The sequence below is a fragment of the Peromyscus californicus genome, unplaced genomic scaffold (genome assembly GCF_007827085.1).
Source record: "Peromyscus californicus insignis strain IS unplaced genomic scaffold, ASM782708v3 Scaffold_12__1_contigs__length_115047231, whole genome shotgun sequence".
NCBI classification, from domain to species: Eukaryota; Metazoa; Chordata; class Mammalia; order Rodentia; family Cricetidae; genus Peromyscus; species Peromyscus californicus.
In genome coordinates this window covers 44,870,530-44,883,584 of record NW_026294413.1, presented here as the reverse complement: position 1 = coordinate 44,883,584, position 13,055 = coordinate 44,870,530, and the positions used below count along the sequence as shown (strand labels likewise).

The following is a 13,055-nucleotide window of genomic DNA, read 5'->3' as shown; positions in this document are numbered from 1 at the left end:
AGAATGGCAGCAGGCATAGTGCTGTAGCAGTAGCTGAGAGCTACATCTGATCCACAAGCAACAAAAAGAGCTAACTGGAAATGGCTAAGTCTTTTGAAACTTCCATGCTCATTCCCAGAAACACACCTCCTCCAACATGGCCATACCTCCTAATCATTCCAAAGCAGTACTGACAACTGGGGACCAATGAGCCTATGGTGGCCATTCTCATTCAAATCACCACAAAGAATAAGGTCAAGTGTTGATACCATATCAGAAACAGCCTTTTAAGGTTGTGAGGCTTGCTGGACTTGAATGTTATGTTTAAGAATATCTTCATGGAGCTGGAGAGATGGCTCAGTGGTTAGAGCACTTGTTGTTATTGTAGAGGACCTGGCACCCACATAACTATCTGTGATTCAAGTTCCAGGGTATCTGATGAATTCTTCTGACCTGTTAAGGCACCAGACACACATGGTGCATATACATACACATAGGCAAAACACTCATACACATAAAATAAGTAAATCTATATTATATATATATATAATAAAAGTCCTCATGATTTAATTCAATCCTACTTACGCTTCTTAAGTCATTACCTATTTTAATGGTAGTTTTATTTATTTTTTTATATTACCACATGTAATAGTACATTTTACTCTGACATTTTCATGTATGTATATAATTCATTTTATCACATTGACCTTGTTACCCTCTCTTGTCCCCTTCTTACTTATGCTGATTGATTTCATCTTACCAACTAGCCTCTCTTCCACTTTTACCTCATTTTGAGGGGCAAAGGAATGGCCCAAATGAGTTTCGGTATGGCTTCTTACCAGAGGCTACACCATGAAGAAAATGTTTCTGCTTCTGCCAGCCAGTGTACATATCTTCAGGGAGGACTGGAGCCCCAGGCGACCCTCTCCCTATAACGATGGTGGTGGGCCATCTTGTGCAGTTTGTAGATAATCACAGCTGATGCGAGTTAAGAGGGCCATACCAACGCCCTGTGTGGGAGTTAGCATTCTTACCGCTGTCCTCCACTGCCGTTAACATTTTTTCTATTCCTCCTTCTGCAGTATTCCCTGGGCCTTGTAGGAGTTCTGTTTACGAGGGAGCAGTCAGCAGTCACTTTTTCTCAGACTGCAAAAGGAAGCTTCTGTGACCAAGGCTTACAGACTCACTACTCTGGGCATAAGCATAGTTATTTAGGAGGTGGTTTGATGGGTGTCCCATGTCTGTTAAACAAAATAACAGAAGTAGCTTTCCTCCGAAGGCCTATGACCTCCCCAGGGTTTACAGTAGCAGTTGCGGATTCCCTTCTGTGTACCAGGCTCTAATCCATTAACAAAGCAGTTGGTCACCCCCGTAACAGACTTGCGAGTACTGCACCAGTGGCCGTGTCTTGCTTGGTAGTCATGGTGTCGGACCCGGGATCTATAGCTGAGTAAGACTGCTGATGGCAGTTCTCTCTCAGCGGCCTGCACAGTGTCTTTTACGCTTCCTGAGGGGTAGCTTCGAAGATGAAGCTTTCAGCCCAGTTCCAGATTGATTTCTCTGTCTTGTGACTGGGTCCTGAAGGGTTGAAGTCAGGACCTGTTTTGGTAATGAGACCACTGGAAGAAATATGACTCACATCTTAACTTGGATTTTAGTGAGATTGTTGTTGCAAATATAGTTTTCTGCTGTAAATTAGGAGCATTAGCAACAGAACTTACAAAGGAGTATAAAATTTTGAATAAAATGATGGTAAAAGTTTAATTTTTGTTTGATGCAAGCGGCACAAGATGCATCTGAAACTGCTAAGGCGTCCTCCTCAGCATTAGCATATTAAGGACATGCCGTTTGTATTAAGGCAGCACAGTATTATTTTACCACAGTTGTAGACAGTACAGCCCTCCCTGGCTTGCTGGAGTGTGTTGCACGGTCTCGGTGCTGGTGTGTGATGTGCGGGCCCTTCATTTGCTTTTTCAGTTCTGTTTCTGCTTCCCAGTTCCTGCCCCTCATCGGGTCTCCTTGATGGAGCCTCCGTAAATCTGAGGAGTCAATGCATGGGCCCTCGGAGGGATTTTCAAAGGGAAATGCACGTTCTGGATAAAGCAAGCATCTCTGAATGTTGACTTTACATGGCTTCTCCGTGTAAAAGAGAAGCCCCGCATTGTGGTCCCTCCAGGAATCCAGTGGTTGAGTTTGATTCCATTGCAGTCAGGTGGTAATTACTGCCACCATCCTTTGGAAAGAGGAAGAGAGCAGTAAATAATGAAGAAAGGGGACCCCTCATCCTTCCATCACGTGAATGTGTAATAAGGGGAAAAAACTAAGGCTTTGTGGTGCTCTTTCTCTTTGGATTTGAGAAGACGTTTTGTTATTTGAAATACGCTGTGCAAAGAGAAATGTTGTGTGCAGAGAAAAGTGTCTAAGACTAAATAAGCATTACATGTGTCTTTAACATTAACTCTGCGTGTTCTTCGCCGGCGTGTGTGACGGTTTTAGGATATGACAGCACGTGACCTGCTGCAGCAGCGGTACACACTCCCCAACGGAGACACTGCCTGGCGATCCTCGCCCCTTGTGAATGCCGCTCGGGAAGGCAAACTGGTCCTGTTGGACGGCATCCACCGGGTCAACACCGGCACGCTCGCTGTATTGCAAAGGTTGGTGCCACATACAGTCTCTATGCCAGCCTAAGCCCTGGGTTAGGCAGATCCTAAGGAATTTACGATTCCATACTTAACTTGAATAAAGTATCATTAACATTTGTTGTTATAAACACATGATTATAAGGCCTCAAGCCCACTTCTGTGCCAGAATTCGCTGTGTGAGAGCTGAAGGCAGAAAGCCCCAGAAGTGGTTTCAAAAGGCTTACTTACATACATAGAGTAATATGAGCAACAAGCCACTCAGCCAGATCGTCTGTGGTTTTGTCCTAACTACACTGCTTAGAAATCTTCCCAGGCTGACACTGGGACCTGAGCTTATAGCAATTATTTTTTTTTAAATTCTTGAGAGAAATGTTTAATATAAAATATATGTTTGCTTATTTCACTCAGTTGGCACAAATATGAACGTTTCTGTAACCACCATTTTCTTGTTTTGAGTGTGGAAAAGTTACCCACACATTTCAAAAACTAGAATTCTAGAATTTAATGTTGGAACATTCTCTATGTGTAATTTCTGTGGAAAATATTCATAGCCTGTGTCATTTAAAAGGTTATTGATGCTGTTCATTCCTCTTCTGCTGCGTGACTTTTAGTCTGACTTACTGGGAGGTGTCAAATAAATGAAATTGAGCCATTTCTTCAACTAGCTAACCACAGTTTTTATCGCTGACAAGATGCAGACACTGAGTGTAATGAAAGATTTCAAATGTGTTGTATTAATCTGGATTCAATGCGTGTGGATTTAAAAATAGTAATCACAAAGTTTTAGTGATTTACCACAAACATTCTGTAGACTTACAATGTATTTTTCTCTGCCAAACAGATAAATGTGATACAAAGTAAGACTCAGTGACATCTTGTTGGCTGTCTCTAGGATGTTTGGCCAGGTACAAGAGTGCAGTGTGCCTGCACTGTGCTAAATCTGAGTGTCCAGTTCTCAGCCTTGGGCCGCCTTGCAGGATGGAACTTCAAAATGCCGATGCCTGGCCTGCATCCCCACTAATTCTTGAAGTAATTGATCCAGGCCAGAGTTTTGAACATGGGCATTTAAAAATACTGCCTAGAGATTCTAACTAACAGTCCAGACTGAGAGCAATGATGTTACGTGTCTATTTTATATTAATTGTTCAGTTTTCACACTAAATCTATGAGGTTGGCCTTGTTGTAATTTTTTTTTTTGCCTTAATTTTATAATAAAATTTAGGGAGATGGACTAGCTCTTCCTTCTCTGGTTATTTAGCAAGTAAGTGCAAAGTTGGAATTGAACACAGACTGCACAGCCTGTGCTCAGAACTTCTGCATTAGTCTTTGCTCTTTGACCTTTGCGGTGCCTAAGGGTAGTGTCTTCTGTTGTGTGGGAAGCTGTTACTTCAGGGCTGCCGTGTGAAATAGCAGTGGAGTTACTTCATTTCAGAGGCTTTTGATATTTTTTTTTTTTTTTTTTTTTTTTGAGACAGGGTTTCTCTGTGTAGCTTTGCGCCTTTCCTGGATATCCCTCTGTAGACCAGGCTGGCCTCGAACTCACAAAGATCTGCCTGCCTCTGCCTCCCGAGTGCTGGCTCCTGATTAAAGGCATGCGCCACCACCGGCCGGCTTGATATTTTAAATCCAGCAGTTCCAACAGAAGAAATATTTGGATACATTCCCTTAAGAAGTTACATTGGATTCAGGAGTGTGTGCTAACTGGCTTGCTCATGAATGGATGTCCCACAGTTGACCTGAGACACTCATTCAGCTGTTTCTTTTTGTCTCCCACCCCCTCCTTCTCTTTCTCATGCCTCTTCTCCTTCATACCCACCTCTGGCATTCAGGACGGCTCCCCTGCAGACAGAGTCTTAACGTGTGCCAAGGATAACACAGAACGGCACTGACCAAGTTACCATTGTGGAAAATACACCTAACAAAACTGCTAGGCTCACCACCTGCAGTGATAGGCATGGTTATGTATTGGCTGAGTGATTCTGCCTGTCGTAATGTCGTTGATTAATTTGTTTCCTCTATCCCCCTCTCCCATCAGACTAATCCATGACCGAGAGCTCAGCCTGTATGATGGATCGAGGCTGCTGAGGGAAGACAGATACCTGAGCTTGAAGGAGGGGCTACAGCTAACGGATGAGCAGCTGCAGGACAGGTAATCCAGAGGACATTATTCTCCTCGGGGTTTTTGTTTCTACATTTATTTATTGGGTGTACGTGGATGTGTGGGAACAGACACTACAGCTTGCTCACTGTGACCTTCTTAAAACCCTTCCTAGGTATAACAGTCAGATGCACTGGGTGAGATTTGACTTGACTCTGGAGCAGGAAACAAAATGAAAACATTTACAAAGGACAAATAGAAAAAGTTTGGGCCAGGAAAGTCTGTAAACTATCAGCTTGAGCACCTATGTTTGGATCCCCAAAACCCATGTAAAAAACAGGCCACCGTGTACGTGGTGACTTAAGCCCAGCATGAGGCAGACGTTTGAGAATGGAGACAGCAGATTCCTGAAGCTAATTGGCTGAGACCCTGTCTTAAACATAAAGCTGGAAGCCAGGGTGTAGCTGTGCAGGGAGGCAGGTGTAGATGGACCTCTCTGAGCTGGAGGCCATTTGTGTTTTCATAGTGAGTTCCAGGCAGTCAGGCCTACATAGCGAGACCTTGTCTCAAAAAATATAACAAAATAATTAAGGGGGGAAATCAGTTAAGGAAAGTTGGCTACCTCTGCTCTCACAGATGCGCCTATACTAACAAGTATATACGTGTAATACACAACCCTATACCCCCCAAATAAACAAAGATTAAATATGTACCACGTATGTGTTCCTACTATTGAATTGATATTAGTTTTCTTAAGTATCATAATAGTATTGTGATTATGAAAGGAAACCTGGCCTTTGCAGGAGCTGCTTACTGAGACAGAAGGGATAGATAAGCTTGTGAATGTGTCGGTAAAGAAAGCACACCAGAGGGCAAGGGGATGGCCAGTGCGAGCAAGAAGTAAGTTGATGAGCTCTTAGCACTCGGGGAATCTGAACGGAGGACTTGAGTGTTTGTGTATAGGCCTTTGCATTGGAAGAAAAAAAAAGTATTTTCAACTGTGCATGACTCCTCTCCTTAGACCAGGCTTCTCTGATGTCATCCCCCTAGCACCTTCTGGTGGGCCATGCATATTTGGAGATTGGTACATTGGGGGTAGAAGGGAAGTGGCTACGGTGGTGATGATGACCGCATCCTCACTTAGTCTGACCTGATGCAGCAGAAGCTTTACCTTTCCCATATTGAAAACAAGAAAGCCCTCCAAACTCAGGGAAGAAGTATATTAATCACTGAGTGTACATTTGTAATGTCAAGGAAATGTTAACTTCTGGTACCTAGAGTTTTCAGGAATAACAGTGGATTTCAGAACTGTGTATTGAAGTGTACCTTCTCAACTGATGTAGCTTAGAAGTGGCTCAGTTTAGTGTTTAGGTCAGTAAGCCAAGGAGATTGCCCTCATTCCCTCCGTTCATGCCCAGTACTCAGTGTTTGTACATGATCTGCATGTGAATCATGCTCCGAGAAGAGTACAGATTTTCAGAAGATGAATCAAAGTCGTTGAGCAACAGCTCCTGAGCTTGCCAGGCAGTTTTCTTAGGACGTTGGGAGCCCTGTATTTCTGCCAAATATGCAGGAAATGACAACCCTTTTCTGTGGAAAGGACCCACGTTGTCTCCAATAGTCGTACAGAGATTTGCAAATACACTCTCAGGAACAGAGTGACCTTCAGCTTCTTGTTGAGGGTTTGGCCCACAGTGGTCATTAGCCCTTCCCTCTCAAAGGTTTTGCCTTCATCACCAGCAGTTGTCTGCCTCCCACAAGTGCATACCCAGCTCATCTCCATCTCTGACATCATGCTGAGAAAGTGGAGGGAGGTCATGGAAATACTTACTTTTCCTTGCAATTTAAAAAAAAAAAAAAAGTTTCACTGTTTCCTAAGGTCAGACATGAGACTTGAGCCAGATAGAAATTCCAAAGCATTTCATGAAAAACACCAGTCGCCTGTCCTGAGTTCTGTGACTGCCTCTCATGGCCACTTCCTTCCGTTCCTGAGGTTCTCACTTTTAATACCTAGCAGGTTCTTTTGTTGTTTGCCTCGTATCACCAAACAGCATGCTTCACTGATGTTTCTTGTCCATGTTTTCCTGCACATAAAATGCAGATGCAGAGCTCTGTCCTTCTCTGTTCTCATTGCACACCCTTACTGCCATCCCTGATTCTCCTGGGGTCATTAGATCTGCTGGGAATTGTATTGAACTTTAATTTTGTCAGGACCTTGTAGGGACTACAACTGAGTCATGCAGTATATTAAAATAGACTTTTCTCATAGGCCCATCTTGTCTTCCCTAAAGTTAGGAATTTCCTCTGTATGAAATGTTGAACTGTAAGTAAAGAAAAGGCAATAAAACATCATCGTGGAAATGTGCATGATAGTGATGTGAGAACACTAAGGGGGAAGTGGCCTCTTTCTATGGATAAGTCACCTTTTCTTATCCCAGCCACTTCTCCGTGCTGGTGAAATCTCATCTTCTTCAGGCACACCCTAATTTATGATTCCATGTTCTGTCAGTTTCATAGTCTTCCTGTGGTACATTCTGGACTCTATCATTTGTAGCTCCCGTGTCGTCTTTAGCCTTCATCTCCCTGGTTTCCTGTGCTTTTCGTTATTTAGATGTAGGTAGACCCTCCTGGCTGGAACCAGTTTTTTTCTTTTTTATGTTCTATCATCCACTTGTTGTGTCTTCATTAAATTTTCCGAAACAAGCTGTTCTAACAATGATCCTTTCTTGTCCAAAATACTTGTACCTGTTGAGGGGCTGGAGAGACGGCTCAGCAGTTAAGAGCATGCACTGCCCTTGCAGAGGACCTGAGTTTGATTGGCATACAACCACTTGTAACTCCAGTTCTAGGAGATCTGATGTTCTCTTCTGGCCATGGAGGACACTGCAGTGAAGTGCAAAAACCCACATGTATAAACATACATACACATAGTTAAAAATAAAATGAATCATTAAAATACTTCTTGTTAGGTCCAAAGGAATTTGGATTCAATTCTTATTTATGAAAAATAGGACTAACAACAAATGTTTGTTTATAGTTATAAATTTCTAAGGTTGTAAAGGTCTATTCAAGCTAGCAGTAACTAACTTGAAGATGTATTTTTAGCCTCTTTGTCTTTGCTAATTTTGTTAAACTTTAGCTATTTAAATAAACTGAGTCATAGAAGAAACTGATATTCTATAAAGGTATACTATGAAAGGATTAGAAAAATAAAGCTCTCAGTCTCTTTCTGGATTGTATTTATGATTTCAAGTTTTATTTTGATGAGCAGCTAAAGGATTTTCAATTCAATTTTTTTAATAATTTATTTTTTATGTTCATTGGTGTTTTGCTTGCATGTATGTCTGTGTGAGGGCATCCAAAGCCCTGGAACTGGATATACAGACAGATGTGAACTGCCCTCTGGGTGCTGGCAATTGAACCCAGGTCCTTTAGAAGAGCAACCAGTGCTCTTAACCACTGAACTGTCTCTCCAGCTCCCTTCAATTCAAATTTTGAGGCTCAAATTTAACAGGGATAAACCTGTAAAATCCTAATCTTATAAAAGCTACTAACTTGTAAACTGTTGAAGATAATTAAGACATGCAAGTTAGTGGGCAGTCACCTTATAAATGATCAAATTCTTGAATGTGTTCAGAACTATGCTTGTAGTCATGCTCAGTACAAATGTATTCATTTAGAGACAAGCGTTAGCCTTTTGTGTATGCTGTCAAACTTGAGCCTGAGACAAGTAACTAAAAACAAGTAGTCTGTTTAAAACCAGGTGTGCTTGGTGGATGAGATGATGGCTTCAGACCCCCCGGAGCGATGGGCCTTTCTAGTAAACTAGTTAGGCCTGTCTGTTTACCCAGCCAAGTCTTTCTGTTCAGGGCAGTTTCACCAGCACAGGCATTTTGGAGGTGGACCTAACACATCTGCCCATTGAAAGTCTAATTATTTTCCTTGTCAGTATCCCTCCTCCCTCCTCCTCCCTCCTCGTACCCAAGCAGCAGTATTTCCTTCTGACTGAAAGCAGTTCTTGTTGCTATTACTAACATAACCACATTACAGAATCTGCCGCACTCTAAGAATACGGTAAATTTCTTGACCTCTCCCTGGTTATTTTTCATTTAATATGGTAACTCATTTCTTTCGTTCATAGTCATGGTGAACTAGATTCATCTAAATCAGCTGGCAGTATTTCCTCCAGGGTTGTGTTTCTTGGGTGATGTGTTTACATGTTACTGTGTTGATTACCTAACAGCTTGACTCAAAGGACATCATAGAGTATAAAAAGCCAGAAATTTGTACTTAGTGAGGAAGTTCACTTGTTTCATGAGTTGTACTTGTGAATAATTATGACTCATTATCCGGCATGAGTTGATTCTTCATGTTGTCTGTCTCTACCACACCACTCTGGGCATCAGCATGTAAAGTAGAAGTTCATGACCTAAATTACCTGACCTTTCTTTTTGTATTAAATTAGATGGCTGAAGATCCGCAAAGCTCTGTTTCTGTAGCGTTTAAACAAACTCACCTCTTGTTTTGATTTATGCCTTATTTCCTTATGGGAGATTGTTAAGAGGGAAATATCACAGAATTGGCAAGGGAGGCTTTTTATTGTTTAAAAAGGATTTTGGAGGGATGGTCAGAGGTAATGATTCATTGTAGCTGCCAGTGCAATAGCTCCTAGAGTCTTGCACAAATAGATAAATCTATCTCTTAGGAACGGGGTTCTGGGGACAGTGCCTACCAGTATGGAGAGCAGTGCTCTTAAGGGGCGACTGCAAAGCTCCTGGTTCTTTGAATGTGAATAGCTTCACGGTAATGGAGATCTGAGGCCATCTTTCCCTTTCAGCCCAGTTCTGAAAATGTAGATAGCTGCTTTGATAGGAACAGTTTTCACACTTGTGTTTGGAAAGATTCCTTAGGCTGTCAATAACAGATGCTTCCCAGTTGTTCCATTGAGAATAACAGGGTCTCACATACGAAGGGAGGGGTGGAGTTGGCCCTCAGGAAATACCTAGATCCTGGGACTTTAGTCTTGTCAGGAGTCTGTGTTCTGTGTTGCTTTTGTTTGTTCTAATATCATAATCCCTGGCTCATAGTAGACTACTTAGTTTTTGTTTTGTTTTGGTTTGTTTTTGATTGGTTGATTTTTATGTGCGTGTTGGCCTATGTGTGTGTATGTATACCATGTGTGTGCCTAGTGTCCACAGAGATCAGAAGAGGTCATCAGATCCCCTGGAACTGAAGTTAGATGGTTGTGAACTACCATGTGGGTGCTGGGACATGTACTCAGGTCCTCTGCATGAGCAATAAGTGTAGCTACTGAGCTGTCCTCCAGCCTCCTAGGTAATTGGTTTTCAATCAGTGACTAATCTTAAGCTGAGATAGAGGTGAGAAAGCCAAGAGAAAGTGATTGGTGACTTTTCAGGATAGCATTATTTCCTTAATAAATGTTATATACGTCTGTTAATTAGGAGTACCTTGATGCACTTTAATAAAATAATATCCTGATAGCATAGGGCCCCAGGATTAACAGTGATGGTTATGGGCCCCAATCCTTCCACCCTCATGCCATGAACCCAGTTTTGTGTAATGATATTTGTCTCCTGCATTGTTTACTAGTTCTTCCCCAAGGTCATACTGTTGATCATGTCCAGAGTGTTTTGCAGGATTTTACATTTTTCTCAGGTAGTCATATGCCTATCCACCTTCAGAAATGTTAGAATTTTCCGATATTGTGATATTGAGCATCCAGGGACACAGAAATTAAAAATGGTGTGATGGCCCCATGCATCAGACACCAGCCACGCCTACGTTTCTTGCAGGAAATGAGGACCAAAATAGAACTACTTCTTTTGATGAGAAAAAGTTACTTTTTGGAAAGAGGGAGTATAGACTCTTGGCTACTAAATGTGTCCCTCCCTTCTGGTAGCTGATACAGAGGCAGTATAGATTTGTGGCCTGTTCCTGCATATTCTTAGGTATGTATGCTCTACTGGTTCTGATTTTTAGTAAATGTGTTTTATCGCCTGCTGTTGAATGTTGAAAACAGTTCACAATCTCTCATTCCTTATTAATTACTGAAGAATCATAACAACATTTGACAGTTCTTAAGAGAGTGCATTCTCCAGGCCCTTTATCCTTACTGCGTTAGAAGTCAGTTACAGTATGAACATTCTCTCTGACCCTCCTAGAAACTGTAGCATCTTTTTAAACAATTAGTTCATGAAAGAAATGAACAAATTCAAGGGAGATCCCAGATTTTATTTTTTGTGTTTGATTCCCCAAACACAAGCCTTAAGAAATTTCTGATTTTTAAACTAATCCTGAACACTTTGATGCTCAAGGAACAGTTTTTAAACCCTGTTCCTGTACAATGTGTAACTCCTTTTTGTGCATTCTGTTTGTCTGTTGATACAGGGAATGCAGCATCTCTCATAGATTCATTCAAGACCAGGTTGACACTTGCTTTTGGACAGGAGAATATTTTGAGTTCTTATGCCTTCATTAATTGTCCTTGTTTCTAAGAACTTAGAAAGGAGTCTTTTGATCATGGTGATTAGATGCAGCAGTGCACACTTATCTGTTATTTTCTTCCATGTGCTCTAGATCGTGTACAGTGTGCACTAGGAATGTATTCATGCCATGTAGTTCCTTACATGGAAAGAAGGGGACATGTGGCCTGTGTTCAGATCTGTAACTTGTCTGTTTTGATGGGAGCATTAGTATTATACCATAGGAGGCCAATTTTAAACTCCTGTTGTAGCCCACGATCCACGTTGTTATAGAAACCTTCTATATTAGTTTTCCACCTTACTTAAATGCATATTCAACCAAGAGGTAGTATAGTTCCCTTCAAATGACTGGGGCTTGTTGAAGTCATTCTTTGTTAGTAAGGACTTTGTTGAGGTGTAATTGATCTGTAGAACTGCATATTTAGAATATACTATTTGATCATGCTTGTACATGCTTGTGAATTCCTTATCACAATGAAGACAATGAGCAGATTTATATTCCATGAAGTGTCTTTATACCCTTGTGAAGGCATCCCTCCTGTCCCTCTCAACCTCTTCTGATCATTATATAGCTTGTTTTTTTTTTTTTTTTTAAAAGATTTATTTATTTATTATGTATACAGCATGTATGACTGCAGGCCAGAAGAGGGCACCAGATCTCATTACAAGTGGTTGTGAGCCACCATGTGGTTGCTGGGAAATGAACTCAGGACCTCTGGAAGAGCAGCCAGTGCTCTTAACCTCTGAGCCATCTCTCCAGCCCCGCTTGTTTGGTTTTTAATAGTTAGAATCACACAGTATGCACTTCGTTTGCCAGGGTTTCTACTCCGTTTCTTTGAGTTGGAGATTGTCCATGTTGAAGAGCAATGGTTCATTCCGTTTTGTTTTATGGTTATGATTATTTTTGTTTTTGTTTTTTGAGACAGGGTTTCTCTTTGTAGCCCTGGTTGTCTTGGAGCTCACTTTGGTAGACAATGCTGGCCTCGAACATCAAAGCTCCTCCTGCCTCTGCTGAGGAAATGCAAGGATTAAAGGGGTGCAACACACAGCCTGCTTTATTCCATTTTATAATGAAGAACATTAGAAAGGACTTTACATTCTTAAAATTAACTAGTACCCACAAACTATAAATTCCAGTAGTGTGTAAATGTTTAAAAAAAATACATTTTTATCTTCTAAAATTTTTAACCCTTGGGAAATGACACATACTTATCTAAAAGGAAAACTACATTTTGCCTTTTATTTTGTTGTCATTGTTGAATTCTAGCGAAGTTAGACCTAATCTTGGTTTTATATATTTATAGTGCTTGTTTATGTATTTATAGTGAAGAAGTATCGCTTCTTCAGCCTTGGTATTACCCAGAGGTTGATGATAGGTTCTGCTCTCTAACTTACAGACCTAGGAACCTTAGTATCAGGAAATGACTCTCTGCATAACTATTATATACAAGGAAGCCTTCCAGACGAACCTAGAAGAATAAAGGTCCTTCTCATCCTGTTATTCAGGGGCTTGGTGACTGCTTTTATCATCAGCATGGACCTTTCTGCCCAGCACATAAGCCATGTCTGAATGGGTCCCCTTCGGATAGGCCAGCTCCCTCCCTCCGGTGGTTGTGAGAACCAATAGTGGAGAGCCAACTGCAGACAGCGTGTGTCCAGGCTGTGACCATCACCCTAGCTACACCTAAACCACCCTCAGTTCAGTTCAGTTGCTCTTCTGCTGACTCTGCAGAGAATATGACCACTATGAGTTTGAGGCTAGCCTGGTCTACAGAGTGAGATCCAGGACAGCTAAGGCTACTAAGAGAAACCCTGTATCAACCCCCCGTC

The 13,055-nt window shown here is 41.6% G+C and overlaps 1 protein-coding gene across 3 annotated transcripts in view; it reads left to right on the top strand.

The window, feature by feature from the left end:
* Vwa8 (von Willebrand factor A domain containing 8) overlaps positions 1-13,055 on the top strand; it is a 411,314-nt gene that overhangs the window by 198,010 nt on the left and 200,249 nt on the right. For all 3 annotated transcript variants that reach the window (XM_052732663.1, XM_052732664.1, XM_052732662.1), the window contains 2 exons: positions 2,476-2,636; positions 4,660-4,773. In XM_052732663.1, coding sequence (XP_052588623.1) covers positions 2,476-2,636; positions 4,660-4,773 — 275 coding nt within the window. The remainder of the gene's footprint in view (positions 1-2,475; positions 2,637-4,659; positions 4,774-13,055) is intronic.